At 43.8% G+C, this 16878-nt stretch overlaps 1 protein-coding gene across 4 annotated transcripts; it reads right to left on the bottom strand.

Annotated features, from left to right (window-relative positions):
* Window positions 1–1931: 1931 nt before the first annotated feature.
* Window positions 1932–16260, bottom strand: rnpc3 (RNA-binding region (RNP1, RRM) containing 3). Of its 4 annotated transcripts, none has more exons than XM_030349434.1 (16): window positions 16076–16260; window positions 15636–15792; window positions 14958–15005; window positions 14733–14842; window positions 14381–14458; window positions 11524–11635; window positions 8409–8477; window positions 8073–8206; window positions 7555–7683; window positions 6785–6942; window positions 5267–5449; window positions 4428–4522; window positions 3902–3960; window positions 2926–3058; window positions 2519–2596; window positions 1932–2361 (listed from the first exon to the last, which is right to left on the bottom strand). In XM_030349434.1, exons 2-15 carry the CDS (start codon window positions 15786–15788, stop codon window positions 2528–2530), a joined length of 1530 nt encoding a protein of 509 aa, XP_030205294.1. In that variant the 5' UTR covers window positions 15789–15792; window positions 16076–16260; the 3' UTR covers window positions 1932–2361; window positions 2519–2527. The 4 variants fall into 4 exon arrangements, with proteins under 4 accessions (XP_030205294.1, XP_030205296.1, XP_030205297.1 ...); XM_030349436.1 differs by having other exon boundaries at window positions 1932–2007; XM_030349437.1 differs by having other exon boundaries at window positions 5267–5446.
* Between the last annotated feature and the right edge of the window lie 618 nt (window positions 16261–16878).

Genomic DNA, 16878 nt, shown 5'->3' with positions numbered 1-16878 from the left:
TTTGAAACCTTTACAGACACATTTTCGAAGAATGACGGTTTCCCGAAAGGAAAGGTTTCTTCCCAACGGGAAAAGCTCACTAGTGCTACCGATTTTCACAATCCCCGTGAAAGCCTCAGCACCCCAGATGAAACTTTCACAAGGGGATATTAATGTGTGACGCCAAATGCAATGATTATCTTTTTTTGTCATTAAAACAGGCAATGCATTGATTATCAGTAGACTTCTCAGGATTTGAGAGACTTTTTTTCTTATTAAAAGAATGGACCTTAAAGTTGCAGTGTAAATAATGTAGCGGCATCTAGCTGTGATGTTGCTCATTACAACAAACTGAATATCCTCTCCCCCATCCCCAACGATGTGGGAAAAGTTACGGTGGATTGTATGAAAACACAATTCTTATTTTCATTCGATTATATTTCTGCCAAGCCAGACCCCACTAAATTCGACACACTACAAATTGAAGATAATTTGTTTGTTAAACTGGTTAAAATGTTTTGTACTGTAACTGCACTCTTTCTGCGGAGGACTAATAGGCCTCTTGCATAAATAAACATTAAGTTAGCTGAAAACAGAACTGAACAAAAATGTTTGTGTAACTTGGATGGCTAGACAAAGAGTGGGATATTGTGCGGACGATAAAGACGGAAGCAAACATACATCTTTATATATGTCGACTTACAAAAGGTTATCTTTCATATCATTCAAATGATCCGTGATTAATGTCTTGACTTTCAATATTCCCATTGCGGGTGGCACATTTGTCATCGTTGAGCAGAGTACGGCACAGATGGGAACTCTCCCTGGCGCTGGCGTTGAAGTATGAGTCGAGGGTGGCGCAAATGGCTCCGGCGCACCAGATGAGAACATGTGATTAATGACCACGTCTGCATGGAGGCTCACCTGAAGGTTCACCAGAGCTGAGCTCAAGGGGAGTTCATGCAATTAATGTAATGTCTCAGGTCACTGTGATCCGTGAGCTTGGTATTTGCAAAAACTCTAATCTGTCGTTATTGGCCTTCTCGAAAATGAAGTTAATGATGATATAAATGGTTCAAATTTAACAAATACTAATACCCACATCAAGTTATTCACAAGTCTATTCCAGGCGCAGCACGACTGCATTTTAACATTTACTACTTCAACGAGATCTTACTTGGAGAAAACTGACTAATGCCAATCTCACAACCAGTACTGAGTACTGACCAACCCGTGTTGAGTGGTGGTCTCAACAACCAATTTTAAAATGTTTGGAGGTAAACGTCAAAAGCATTAGTTCACTCGACGAGAAGCATGACCAGTGCTCAAAGATTCAAAATTTCATCTCTCATAAAGGCTATACCGCCTTATGATGAACCCCAATGAATTTGATCTCAATGTCCATGTCAAATGATTCAACAAATTACATATAAAATCACTACTTTTCAGTTGGACCCCAAACCCACCATCAGAATTGAACACTAATCAACAAAGTATTCAAATTTATTCAGGCACCAAATAGGTTTGCAGTAACGCTTGTTGACCAGAAAGAGCCGAAACAGATTTAATTTCCCTCCCTCTCCTCTTCTCTTTACTCTACTCCATCTTTGATAATCACACAGATTGGGACAGCCAGATATTATACAGTACAGGTAAGCTAACCCAGCTCTGGCAATTTCTGGCAGACCAGACATCAGTATGTTTGCCGTCGCTGCAGTAAGGTTTTTTTTTTTCCTTTTTCAATGTTGACACCCAACCATCTGCTGCCGATCTAATCCAGTTCCCATATACCTTCCCTCTCTTTATTTACTTGGCTGAAGTCTGAACTTTTTCAAGTTCCTCGGCTGCGAGGCTTATGATCAGTGACGATAAAGCAATTCACTCAACTGCTCAACATAAGTTTGTTTTCCAGGGTTGTGAGAAATGTGCAAATCATTCACCAATAGACAGAGTCGTTTGAACAAAAATATTTTTATTCAAATTCAGGAACATTAAAATTAGGTCTTCACCTCCACTGGTTTGCGTCACCTGTGATTTAAATCAGATAGGATAGAGGGTATTGTGAAGCAAGGCTTTAGGAAGAGTTTTGCACAATTTGCAAAGAAGAGAGAAACACACTGGGCTTCATTCTCTTTCTGACCATTAGTAAAATGTATTGCAGTGCATAATGATCGAGTCACCATGGGGTAGAATACAGGTTCAGCTTAAAAAATACTGGTATTCCTGTGCAGAACAGCATTAAATGCTGAATATACTGAGATGTCCTCAATACATTACAACCATGATTCATGTAATGAGCCAGTGATAACCATTACTTCCAAAGGATATGCCAGAATAAGGATACAAACGATGCTGCAGGGCCACAATATCGAGGCTTGCCATCTTAAATAAATAAAGTGTTAAAAACTGTTACAAGAAACACTACCACATGTACAACTACAATACATCCATACATAAAGACATGAGTTTGCTTTCTATGTTGGGCTCCAATAGAGTTTGTAATTGTGGTATTCTGTATGCTAAGACCAGTGTGTCCCACCTGCTGTATTCACCGTGGCCTGGATCCCTTCTTTGGGTCGGGAACATCTGCTTTGGGTTTAGCAGACCTGGCAAATTGCTGTTGGCTCAGAGTAAAGGGCATTGGTCATTTTCTATTTGGAAAAAATAACACTCTTAAAGGCACACCTTGCAGTTTATGTGCTAGATCCTGCTACCACAGTCCCAAACCGTTTGCAGGGAAAACTGTTTATTTGTCTTAATGTAATGCGGTGTTCTGGTTTAAGAAATGGTTCAAATTGTTCTGTGTTTTCAATAGATTTTAAAGAGAAAACACTCATCCCAGACTTAGGCGGCCACAGAGATCTCTACTTCACCACGATAACATCTCAAACAAGCCATTAAAGTGCTAAAGTTTCTGCTCCGGAATGAGGAGGAAGAGAAGGATACCACGACGAGGGGCCTGTCATGGAGGACGTAGCCGTTGGTGTCCCGCAGGGCCTTCTCAGCGCAGCGCTCACTGGGGAGCCCCACGAAGGCCTGGCCCTTCATACGGCCCTCCTTCATTAACACAATGTCAAACCTGCAGGCACAGGGGGACACGAGGCGGTGAGTGGACCAGCCTGCTACGGTTCACTCAGTGTGGCGACCGAGGGAACGCCTTCATCCCAGTGGAGACAACAACCACACCATGTTGGGATAACAACGTCATAGCAGCATATCACATATCAATAGGGAACAACACACCCAGAACGGTTCTCCAGTATCTAGTCGCATAATGACCACTGCTTCCTATCCAGTTTGAGTAGCAGTGAGGGATGGTGACACATATCAAGGGCTTCGATACAGAACTGTAGGATTTGGCGTCAATGTCACACTAAAGGGACACGGACAGACACTCATGAAATTGAATCTTTGGTAAGAAATATACAAATGCTGGGATTGCAGTAACATGCAGAGAGACTGACTGGCAAGAACATGAAAAAGGGAGGCACGCAGAACATCAGCAACGTGGTGCACGCTGTGCCAGACGGAAAACAGTTCCCGGGAAGCAGAACAGAGGCTGCCTGCCTCCCGCTGGGGGTTGACATGAGAGCTACGTCATGCGAGCACAGAGGACAAACGCACTGTTTTGATCACAACAATTGCATCCACATCTTGCCCTCACTTTGTCTTGTTCCCATCGCTAAACACTCCGGCATAGGAGTGTCCAACGACTGGGACTCAAAAAGCAAGGCACGGTAGACAAAGACAGCCCCGGCCAATATTAACATGACTAGAATACTATGCAATCTTAAACGGTCCACTATGGAAAGAAACCGCATGGAATGGATGGGAACTAACTTAATGACAAGCATGGTCCAGTATATGAGCTAAATTCCAATACAGTCACAGAGCTAGTGGTGTCTGTGAGAGGATGACGTACATGTTCCTTTCTGCTTCTGATGATGGGTCAATGTATCTCCCATAGATGAACTTGAGGTCCTGGGAAAAGAAAGCACCAGAAACAAGGACACAGTCAGTTCATCCATAAATAAATAAAACAAAAACAGGCATCCTGAGAAGCATCCGTCCACCCGTGTATCCTGAGGGAATCTTCACCTTGCATTTGATTCTCTTGAGTTCTTGTGCAAAGCGAAGCGCAGCCTAAGCAAGCCCTTTCTTATGGAGTCGTCAAGCATTATGTGCACTTTATTCCGGCATAGTCTGGGTCGATGCGAACATGGTAATGGGCTTTTGTTTTTAGCTTATTTTTCAGGCAATGCATGAATGTATATAATGGCAATCTCTGACTTGTGTTTCCCAATGTTTCAATTATAAAAGTATAGAAATATAACGGGTTGAATAAGCATGATTTAATTTTCCTGCCAAGTAATGTAGCCTATATCGTGGACGTTGACATACAAAGACAAACCCAGATCAATAAGGTTGAAGAGAGGAATACCACCCACTTTCTCCTCCACTTGCTTAGCGATATTCTTCACGTACAGTCGGCACGTCGGCTCGCCCGCCTCATAGTTCTTAAACACAGACATCCTTTTAATCTCTGTTGGAGAGAAAGAAAGGGAGAACAAAGTGGTGAGCAACGGGTGCTGCATTTCAAACCGCCGCTGCAGAGGGCCGCTGGACCCGCTCCATTAGGAATATCTGGGAATCTCGTGATGTCTACCCATTCAACCTTTTCCCCCCAATCCACCTGAGCATAGTTCCTCATATGAGTATATCTTTGTTCTCCTCATGTGCAACTGGGAATACTAGCTAGGCCACCTCAATTTTGAAGATATGCTGTTAAAAATGGATTCTCCTCAATTTTATGAAACAGAAGTATCTTGCCCTATACAATATGCACTATATAAACATTGGTGGACTGGCCAAGGCTTCAAGGTGGTGTTTCCATGGTGATGTTGGAATAGCTAATAATCACAACGTTTAGGACTCTAAGTTGCAACAAATTGTGTAGCGAGCCACTCCAAAAGCCAAGCCATTCTTAAATAAGAACTAAGATGAGATAAGACAAACACCTAGTCCTAGTTCAAATGTACTAATGAGATAAGACACATAGACCTATTCCTAGTTCATATTTACTAATGAGATAAGACACATAGACCTAGTGCGACCTAGTACTAGTTCATATTTACTAATGAGATGAGACACATAGACATAGTCCTAGTTCATATTTACTAATGACATAAGACGCATAGACCCAGTCCTAGTTCATATCTACTAATGATAAGAAACATAGCCCTAGTTCATCTTTACTAATGAGATAAGCAGTGTGAACGTGTGCTACCATCTCTAGACAGCCGGCCTTTCTCCAGCTCCCTCCTGGAGATGAGGTGGGAGGGAAGGTCTTCCTCATCCTGGCTGTCCTGCTCCTGCTCTTGCGAAGCCGGGCCGCTGGGGTACAGCTTACCAAAGCCTTCGGCCTCCTCCTCTTCCTCAATGCCCCCCGTCGTCTCCCGCTCCAGTCCTTCTGGGAGAGCGTGTAAGAGATACAGAGAGAGATGAATGAGGTTTAACACCAACATCGATAAACATCTTCAGTAGATTGTGTCTTTCTTGGTTGGAATTAATCATTAATCATTGGCTGGAATGATTAATGCATAATACATGGATGATCAGAACAGTGAATTTGCTGCGCTGTTTGCTAAAAGGAAAAAAACCTAGACAACTAAAATAAATCGGTTATGTACTTAAGACGAAAAACTACAAAATACATTGGCCATTTGAAGAATGGGATAAAATAAAATCGATCACAATGGGACCTCCCAAGAGGCGGTCCAACCCTCACACAAACGCGCACACACACACACCAAATGGAATTACTAGGAGCATTCAGGCTGTACAAATCTGTGAATAGCAATAAATAGATAAATAAAAACCATGCCTGGCCGACATGCAACATATGTGCACTCAAGTAGAGATGGGGGTGCGGGGGGGGGGGGGGGGGCAGTCCTTTACACCGCTGGAAGAACACAGCCTCCCTCATCCCCTCACCCCATCCTTTTTATTTTAGACTTGTTTATCAAACCCGGCGATAGCAACCACACTGATAGAAAAAACTGAATGAAATGAAAAATAGAAGCGGGACTAATCCAGAAAGCCAACTGTCACAGGTTATCTTGCCCACGCCTTTAGGAAGTCTGTGTGTGCGCGTTTCCGTGTGGGTGTGTGTGTGGCTCTGGGTCTTACTGGGGAAGAGATGTCTTAGAGAGACGGGGAGCGGGAGGGAGAGAGTGAGAGAGATAAGGCACAGCGGGGGTTGCACGGTTGACAGGTTAACATGGCATCAGCGATACCACAGCCGGGGATGACAAGATACTGCAGCTTCTTTTTCGTTTTTCACCGGCTAGAAATCGCTGAAAACATTTCCCCTACTGTGATTCAGTCAGACAGACTGCAGGTGCAGCCTTCTCCTCCCACTTCTGGTTTGCGCTCCTAGTAACGAAGAGCAGCATGTGTCCAACGCAGGAGGAAAGAATTCAAATTAACTCCTTTTCCAAGGTGTTCTTGTTGTTCTTAACTTGCTCTAAAGGAGTACTGGAGAACAAAGCCAATGCTTTGCGATTCTCAATACCCGCACTGTACTTTTACCGCGGACACCGTTATCAACCTTCTGGTGTCTGTTAGGAGTTAGTATCAAACTGGTCTCTGTGATTAACCAACGTTGTTCCTGGGACCACGGAATGGTCCATAGTGGAGGGATGGGCTCAGACCTGCTGTGACAGGGTGATCGCCAGATGATCCTTATGTACAGCCGGTATATCTTTGGAGAGAGACTCGAGGTGGTACTGAGGTGGCCCTCTACCTGCACTGTCCGGGTCCGGTCCCGCCGCGGGCCCCGGGGCCCCTCCGTCCAGTATGGCCGCCACCTCGGGCACCGAGATGTGGAACTCGATCTTCTTGGGCCCTGCAGGCTGGGGTTGCTCGAACACGTCCGAGGGGTTCAGCACGGGGCCTGGAGCGCTGAGACAACCACGCACACAATCATACACAACAAACCCACCAATAGACAGGTTCACTGGGTTAGGTTTACACCATACCATGGTTTTAACACCACATATTCCATATATTTTGGGTTTTCCACGCATACATTTTCATGTACTACCAAACCCATCTTATCATCTCCAAAACTAAACTTCATAGACGATGTGAAAGTGAGTCAAACCAACTTAAACATAACCTCTCCGCCCTGCAGTTTTTGAGGTCATATGGTGCAACTTCTACATATCAGATACTCAATCAAGCTCTGATCAGAAACACAGATCAGCCTTTATTCTTCAGGGGAAGAACAACATTAAGTGACATGCACAGTCGTGCTTCCAGTGGAAGGCATAATACAATGTGCTGGTGGGAGCTATTCTTTAAAAAGGTGTATTATGGCTTGTACTTCCATAATTTACCCACTACTCAAGCGACCGAAACATTTTAATGTGTGTGTGTGTAGGGATATTCTACCATCATATAAACAGTTAAAAAAATGATCTTGTACACAAGTTCTCAATGGGGAAGTCCAACTCATAAGTAGATGTATGAGGTGATGTAGTGTGATGGATGGAGGGTGATTCAGCAGGGTACCTATGGGGGTCTGCTTTGGGGGGAGCAGAGAGCAGGTGCTGGATCCTGGGCTTCTTCCTCTTGGAAGTCCCTTTGGTTCGCAGGGGCCTTTTGCACGCCTGGTTGACCAGACCCATCAGTCGGGCAACCCTGGGTCAAACAGTCACAGAAGATAACCTGTTGAAAACACTCAAATTCTGCTTTTACATCATATGCTTAACAACATTTATGCAATTATTATACAATGTAAAATTTAATATACCATTTATATGTGTCAACTTTGTTTAAGAAGACAATCACAATTGAAATGATTGCATTGTTAGTTACAGTTTCCTTATATTATAATAATAATAATAATAATAATAATAATAATAATAATAATAATAATAATAATAATAAATGAAATGTATTCATATGTTTGGAAGGAACATATTCCTTTGAAATGTCTGAACAATAAAAAATGCCTCCTTTCTATAGCACTTGTTTCAACATGCATTCCTACGATAAACCCTTTGGCATCCAACCGGTGACCGCCTCACCTCTCTTTGTTCTCGTCGTCATCTCCGCTGTCGTACTCTGACTCGGGCTCGCTGGACAGGTCCATGTCCTCCTGGGGTAGGGGGGGGAAGTCGGGGGGGAAGGGCGGCGGCATGGGGCCGGGCGCCAGGTCGTACTGCGGGGGGAGAGGTACAGCTAGCGTTGGACTAGGAAAGCCTTCTTCCTGGTCCAACACATTATTTCTTGTATTTGTGAACCTTTAAAAAGGTCACTTGTTATTAATATTTTTTCCAGCTAATATGAAACAAATGCTTTGCAAACGGTATGCAGAACACGTACAAAAGAGTGCATTGGGCTTTTGATTAACTGGGGCCTACCACAGGGGGCCGGGGTGTCACAGGTCCAAAGGGACATGGCAAATTCATCTTGTTCATCAGATGAAGAACCTGCAAAATAATGGAAGGAGCAAGGAGCATTTTGGTCAAATCTCAGTCCCAGCAGTCCTATTCTATAGCAGAACTTCTGAGGGCAAACGGTACAGAGTATTGGCCTGAACCCAGAAACAGCAGAGGCCGGAGTCACACCTTGTTCATTGTTTCAGAGATATTGTACTAAAGACAACTTGTGCAAATGGATGAAGCCTTCAAATGGGGATTTTAATAACCGTATTTCTACAGTGGTCAGGCCACACAGTGTTGAGATGAAACCTTAGACACTTTCTTTAAAGTTTACTGCCGCTGGCCGAGTTTATGTTTGGCAATTACGCGATAACCGCGCCTCCAGCCAGCTGATTGGTCCAAACAAAAAGAATTTGAAGCACCCCGTTCACGTTGAGATCGTCTGCCATCTAATTTCAAACATTAATATAAAGTCTGATGAGCTAGACTAGTACAAGTATGGCTGTAAGCACTGGGACCGCTTTTTCTGGTCTTTCTAAACGTGGCGCCAACTCTACAGTTGCTCTCCTACGGTACGGCAGCCTTTCTTTAGATTCAGCTCCTTTCTTTAGATTCAGCTCACGTTTTTCCCGGCGGTTTATTGCACCGCATAAAAGTTTTCATATTTTCAACTTTGGGTGCAGAGCAGCAACGCTAGTCAACAAAAGACGACAAGAGAACAACATGTCCAACAATGACGAGAAGCAGATTTCTGCAGGGTAGGCATAATAGCTTATTTAAAAATTGTAAGAGCTTCGAGCCTTTTCAAGTCTATTTAAACTGTTTAAAATGTCACCATTGCACACGTAGCTTGGTTCCAAAAAAAGTCTAAGCACTTAAGCACTCACAAAGCTCCCATGATTGTTTGGACCCTGCTCTCTGTGATCAGACCCTCAGTCATAACAATATCAGAATTGTGATTTTACTTATCTGGTCAGGCCTGATTCTACTCATCTAGTCAGGCCTGATTCTACTCATCTAGTCAGGCCTGATTCTACTCAATCGGCAAAACATCTATTCAAAGAGCTTTTATTGCACTGGTTATGACTAGGGGTGGGTAAAAAAATCGATACGGCAATATATCGCGATACTTTGCTGGCCGATAAAATATCGATTTGTTCAACTCCAAATATCGATACCTTGTTGTTAAAGGGGTAGTTCGTAATTTTGGACATAGGGCCTGATTCTGAAGTGAGCATTGGTATTCTATATCACTGGAGACAGTTTTCAACACATTTCATTCAGTCCTTCTCGTTGCAGAGGTCGCTCATGCTAGGCTAGCGCACGTCAACGGGCAATGCTAGCCTGCTATTCCGGAGCGATTGTTGACGGGGGGGGGGGGGGGGGGGGTGAGATAAATTAAAAAAAAAAAAATTTTGGTCGTGTTATGTGGTGTCTGAAGATGTATGTTTGCACTTTGAAAGAAAAAAAAAAAAAAAAAAAACGTTATCAAGGGCCCCTTTCATGTCACGGGCCCTGGGCAAGTGCCCAGTTGCCCTAATGGTTAATCCGGCCTTGGATGCAAGGTTAGTTTTATTTCTAACATTATTCTATCAACACAGACATTTAAATCTATAGTCTGTCTAACTTTAGAGCCACGTTACAAGATACCACAACGAGGGTACATGGTGGACACAGCTGTACCCGCGATGTATGAAGAGGTGAAGAAAGCGGTTAAAACATCCCTTGGCGCTGCGCAACGTGTTGCATTGACCTGCGACGTATGGACCTCCAGAGCCACACAGTCGTATGTGACCATAACCTTATGCATTGCCCTCGTTTTGCAAACGAGGGCAATGCATAAGAGCCACACCGGCAGTAACATCGCGGATTTGCTGAAGAAGGCCGTTGACGAATGGAGCATTCAGGATAAGGAGCCAGCCATTGTCACCAACAACGCCAGAAACATGACCAGCGCAGCAGAGCTAGTCGGTATGCCGCATTTTAAATGCTTCGCGCATACACTAAATTTGTCTTCTCAGCGCGCACTGAAGTTGCCAGCAGTCCAGCGTTTGTTGGCTAGAGTGAGGCGGATTACCAACTTTTTCAGACGCAGTACAATTGCCACCCATGTTTTGAAAGAACAACAGAAGAACCTGAAAACAAACCAAGTGAAGTACAAGTTTTAGGTCGATCCATTTCAGAATGTTTGTTTTTTTACTTTATTATTTATTTTGATTTGAGGAACAAAAAGGGCTATTCTGCCCTTTATTTTCTTATACTTTTTTACTGCATGCACACAGGTATTTTATTTTCATTGAACTTCAGTTCAAGATTTCATACTGTGAAAAACTACTGTGCACTTTATTTCATTTTCAGCTCAGTGTTTCAGCTGTAAGAAATAAAACAAATATTGTTAATGTTTCATTCATTGAAATAAAAAATAGCTGTTATGAATGAAATGGTTTTGACTCAATTTGTCCTCTGATCAATATAATCTGAAATACATAAACTCTTCAAATCGCAATATCGTGATATGTATCGTATCGTGACCCAAGTATCGGGATACGTATCGTATCGTGAGGTTCATGCCAATACCCACCCCTAGTTATGACTGGTAAACAATTTCTAGAACAATATAACTGGAATTTCAAGAAACTATTTCAAGAAACGTCCTTTATTCCTGGAAAGTAGAATACAGTTATAACTGGAATTTCAAGAAACTATTTCAAGAAACGTCTTTATTCCTGGAAAGTAGAATCTCTGTCGAAATTCAACACAATAGCGCCACCAAGACATTGAAAGGAGAAGTAGAAGCAAAGGAAATACATTTAACAGAAATAAAAAGAGTTTGAGCCCCAGAGGAAATATTAACCCCCATGCTCTTTCCTCCTATTTAATGGAGCTGGATCAGAAACTAACTACGGAATGAGAATTTATTTTAACTGGATTGAATCAGAAGCCGAGCACAGCCATGACACAAGTGTGTTACATGTTAACTTCCTTGTAGGTTTATCTTGTGTTGAATGCATGCAGGTCAGCAGATTGCATCAAAGAATACCTACTGATAATGTTTTTCTCCGGTACTATGTACTATATGCATGCATGTACTCACCTGAACATAAAACTTTGGCACACTCAGGAGGGCATGCATTATATTTGCAAGGATTGCATTTGATGGGGGTGGGTATAGATATTTCAAACTGGGACTTGTTTGAAATTTCAACCTGGAAAAGGGGAAGGATGGAAAGAGAAATCTGTTAGGCAACAGAAAGACCTGCTGTTGTAACATAAAAAAAACAATACCCTGTTCAATACAGCTGTACATCTCAAAACAATGGTGAGACACAGCAGAAATAGGCATCCTAGCTGAACCCAGAAACAGACTTCTTGTTTAACACACACACACACACACACACACACACACACACACACACACACACACACACACACACACACACACACACACACACACACACACACACACACCTCGTCAGCATCTATGTGCAGTGTGTTCACGGGTAATCATGTGCAGTGGTGCCTAAATGAGGCGAGGCACAGCGAGAACAAATCTGATCCAACAGCGTTTTCTAATAAGGCCTGGGCGGCTGGGGGGGACGCGCAAGGGCATATAATGTCCCCCCGCTGCTCGGGGTCCCGAGTGAAGTGGGCAGGCGGCCCGCTGGGGATGAAGGCGGGGATGGGACAGCATATATAATAAAACATCTGTAGACCGACAATGTGACCACCGAGCGGGTTATAACGGCCCCCGCCACAACAAGAACAACCGGGCAGGAGCCAACCGCATGTGACTCTCACATCGAGAGTGTTGTCTTAATCCAAAAGAGGGGGGAGGGCCGATTGCTTTGCTGGAAGCGGCCAAGCTTCTGTCTGCCTTCCAGCGGAGGGGGGGTATGGAGTGCCACCTGGTGCTACAGGTAGGACAGGTAGGACAGACGGCCTTGTCAGGGTGCTGGCAGCCGGCAGCACCCTGCTCGGAGCCTCTAATTGGCCGGGAGGCCGGCTGACAGCTCCTGACCGGGCCGCTCAGAGTCACCGGGGGGGGGGCTGCAGAGCGGAGCCAGCCCGCTGGAAGCAGAGCTGACAGCGCTCAGACCGGGCGTCCAGCCTGTGCCTTCCCCTCAGGGCGCTACAATATGGCAGGATCACAGTCATTTACCATTTTTGATAGATCATGCAATAGCAATATAACCGCTGTGACAACACTTAACATAAGAGTCCTTGTTAGTTGTTGCAGTGTAATTATAAGCAATGTAAAATGGCTCAAGGTGTATAGTTAAAATGCTCATAAAGTGTGGTAGACTTTTGACCTCACAGTTATATGATAGATGTAGACAACTCTTTCCTGGGGATGGCGGTTGGGTACATTATATTCAATCTAGCTGGAGGAGAAATAAGTTGTCATCGAGACTGAATCCCCGGCAAACCTTTTCAAGTCATGTGCATAGCACAGACTTCACTGGTTGCCAACCAATATATTCAAGCGGCCATTGATTAAACATTCCCTTGCTTCTAAAAGTCCTATTTTTTTTGTTTCCATTATTAAGATGATCATATGATGATTCACAACATTATCCAAAGCAATGTACACTGGTACACCATGGTTGGTACCCTTCTACCCATTCTCAGAGATTGTGAAAGACATGGATTCGTTAGAAAACATGCAAGTGGGAATCTCTCGAGAACTGCTGCCCCTTTCGGCATGGTTAACAGTCTGACAGTTGTGTTGTTGTTTCGAAATCAAGATACAATGAAAATCGAAAGTGGATTTAGAATAGAGATATTGCTCTTACCCTATATGTGTATTACTGTTTCTGTATTGATTTGTGTATATCAAACACATTTAGAAACACTATTTGAGAGAAATTGATTATTTCAGGCCTCTGTGGTACTGACCGAGTGGTAAAAGTGGTCATTAAATAATTTAAAGCCAACGAGCTGAGGTCAACAAGTGCAGCGCCAACAAAAGTGTCAGTTGTCGTTTTTTTCTGCTTATCTGGATGTTTTCGGGGATCCGGTTTCTCCTGAAACTTTGATTGTATTTCCCCAGCAGCCAAGTGCTTATTTAGCCCAAAAGTCTTGAATTCTTTGATGCCAGAAAAAGTTTTTGCAGAGGCAAGAGATATTTGTTTAAATATTTAGTGTTGAGTCTGAAGACAGCCTGGTTATGCAAGCTCAAATGGCCATCCCTGATTTAAACACTGATCAACAACTTACTTTACAAGGCAAATACAAATGTGGGCACAACACCACAGCTGCCCAAAGAGAAGAACAGGGATAACAGATAGTCACGATTAGGTCCGGCCAGAGGACTGGATGTCGGTTATTATTGTGTTTCAAGGTCCCTTGGCATGCTACTTAATGGATGCTTTTATATAGGCGTTAGTGGGCCCCTAATACAGTATTTGAAGACGTTCCAGAAATGTAGCCTTGGTGCAGAATTACAGCCACTACGAGCCAGTCTCACAATGAGCTTTCCACAAATGTAGGCAAACACAACTTTTGGACGTGTTCTGTAAATATTCTAGAACACTCCAGGTGCTCTGGCGGAAATCCTGGAGCTCTATATCTAAATGATATATTATATATTATCACTGCCGAAAGCTGTGTGCGCCTCCGGATGATATTATGAATCTCAAACGACTGCGTCTGGTTCTCCGACGTCTCTGGTTCTCACATCAATCTGAAGTAGGCTGTTGCCGTTTGCGGACTCCCGGTACTTCCACAACGAGAATCGTAGTGGGGGTTATCTCGGCCAGGGTTGAGAAGGAATCGGGGGAAAGGATCTTTGGCTTTGACTCTCTGAAGTCCAGATTGAACCACCGACATTGAGGAGAAAGGGATTGTTGCTCGGGATTGAATCCCACCTGAGCCCCGCTGCCGGGCGGCAGCGTTGGAGCACCACCGCCGACATGCAAAAAGGTTGGATAACAGTGAAGGATGAGCCTTACCCAAGGCCAGGTGCCACTCCGATCTCTATGAGGGGTATGCTTGGCTGTTTCTTCTTCTCCTCATCGTCACCTGTAGCTCTGAAGACGATAGGGGTCATTTCTTTACAACCAAGTGGGAAGGGTTTTCAGTCAGAACAGCTAGTGAATGTAGCAAGTGACATGATAAGAGTCAAAGGTCATCCATGGCCATAAATGGCTTCCCATGGCACCAATGTGATACTATTTGTAATTTACCCAGCTAAAATCGATTACTCAGTTTACAATGATCCGAAAGGTAAAAAAATATTTTTTCTTATTACAGTTCCATGCAGTTTTTTTTAATTGTTTTTATATTTTAATGAACAATCCCCACCTTCCCGATACTGGTGGGTCTTTTAACACAGTGATCTGGTCTTGTCCCTTGGCAAACTCCACAACAAGTGTGTGACTGAGGATCTGCAGCTGGTGGAGCCGGTTCAGGGCCTGGAAGGGATGGTGAGGTCAGAGCAGATACAAGATGTCCCCCAACTGGCTGTACATGGGAAAGGCGTCTTATGGAGACATATTGTGAGGAAAGACGATGAAAGACGAAGATCACCTTTGCTGCAGACTTCTCACTGCCGAAGGTTGCATATGCAGCATGTTTCTGTGGAGAAAGTAAGCGAAAATAAAATGTATCATACCCAACGTGTAACGGAAGGGTTGAAAGGTAACCTCAGCACACTCAGCTTGTCAATAAGACCATTGTGCCATTGTATTTGGTCGTTTGCCTTAGGAATACAGACACCCCAAGCCTCCCGGAAGTTCCGGGAGTCTCCCTGACCCAAGCAAATCATGTACAATCTCCCGGAAATCCAACCAAGCCAGCGAGAAAGAGAACGCGCAACGATTGAGTGTGTAACGCAACGAATGAGCGTGTAGCGCAAGAGGGAACTTGGTAGAGAGATGAGTGCTGCGTGTGTGTCAAGAGTGTGCTGCACGTGATGTGGGGAATAGGGTTGGGTTGGGTTGGGTTGGCTGGGGGAGGGGGGGTTGCGTGGGGTGTCGGAAGCTCGCTGAAAGGAGTTTTTGCAACTTGGGAACCCTGGGAATATGACAATCAAATCCTGGTAATTTCTAGACAAATCTCAGCTACAATTGACCATTCAAACACGAGTTGGTGACAGGATGGTGACTGGAACATTGTTGGTTTCAATAATCCTTAATTAAGTAACTTATACGGACAAAACAGTGATTCATTCATTCACAATGCAGGAGTCAAACAGGCACCACCTACCAGTGAGCCTTTGTCTGAGAAAACCCTGACTGAGGAGGCTCCGAAGTACTTGAGTAGATCCTCCTTCTCCTCTGGACCCAGCTCGGACGGTAGGTGCCGCACAAGCAGAGTTTTACTTTGATTTGCCTTGACCAACCCGTCATCCTTGTCCATTTCACTACAGGACGGAAACAACAACTCAGCACAAATAAACGTCTTGTCTTTCTAACTGGAGTCACATCTTTGCAATACACATGCACACACAGATATTTTCAAATATTGAAAATGTTTAAATACAAACATTCGTCGTGAATATATGGTGTTTTGAATGCTTACAAGTTTGCTAGCAGAGACAACACACCAGATATTGTGAGGTTTTGCTGCGTTTATCGTTGAGTTAATTCATTGAAAATAATTCAGTGGTTGAATGCATTCGATTACTTTACGAGTTGAAATCTTACCTCTGCTCAATGTGGGGTTTGGAAGCTAGTAACGAATCGAATCAGATATATTTCACTTTAATTACACTATAAACCCCAACCTATAAATGAAACATTTGCCAATTGAAGTGAATATTCACCAAGCTAGCATTAGCTCCGGGCATCAACAACACATGGTCTACTTCCGCAATAAACAATTGATGATTGGTTGTTCAATCTGGACTCGACTCAAGAAGCTCAGCCATTGGCTACTCATATATACGTCACTTTCGTCAGATGCAGTCTGAAGTGTCTTCTTTCTGACCAGCAGGTGTCGCCATCCACACGGAAATGAGTGCTGGATTTGCAAGTTGAACGATTATTAGTTCACGGTCTGTGGTTCAGTCTGACACAGTGCCCCCTGTGTCACCATGGAAAGGGGAGGCTTTATTTAGCATTTTGCACAATCATTACCTATTATAGATGGATGGATGGATGGATGGATGGATGGATGGATGGATAGATAGACATCATCTTGAGTCGTCATAGATACATACATCAATATAAATGTGATAATTCTACTACTTTACTTGACTACTTATCTTTTTTATTCAGCTAAGAAAGCCACTAGAGGTTAAAGACTGTCTCTCCAGCTCACGAAGGTCTACCGCTCCCTCGACCCCACCACCCCCATGGAAAAAAAATGTTTCCTGCCCTTCTCAAGATGCCTCTAAATTCCTGCACAAATGAAGCTTTTTCTTTGAGGACGTTGCAGGGGCATTCCTTAACGGGGGGTGTGGGGGGCGGTCCGCGGGGGACACAAAGCGTCCATTCACCGCTGCCCT

Source organism: Gadus morhua, chromosome 23 (assembly GCF_902167405.1).
Source record: "Gadus morhua chromosome 23, gadMor3.0, whole genome shotgun sequence".
NCBI lineage: Eukaryota > Metazoa > Chordata > Actinopteri > Gadiformes > Gadidae > Gadus > Gadus morhua.
The sequence above is the reverse complement of the archived record's forward strand: the minus strand, read 5'-3'. Positions and strand labels throughout refer to the sequence as shown.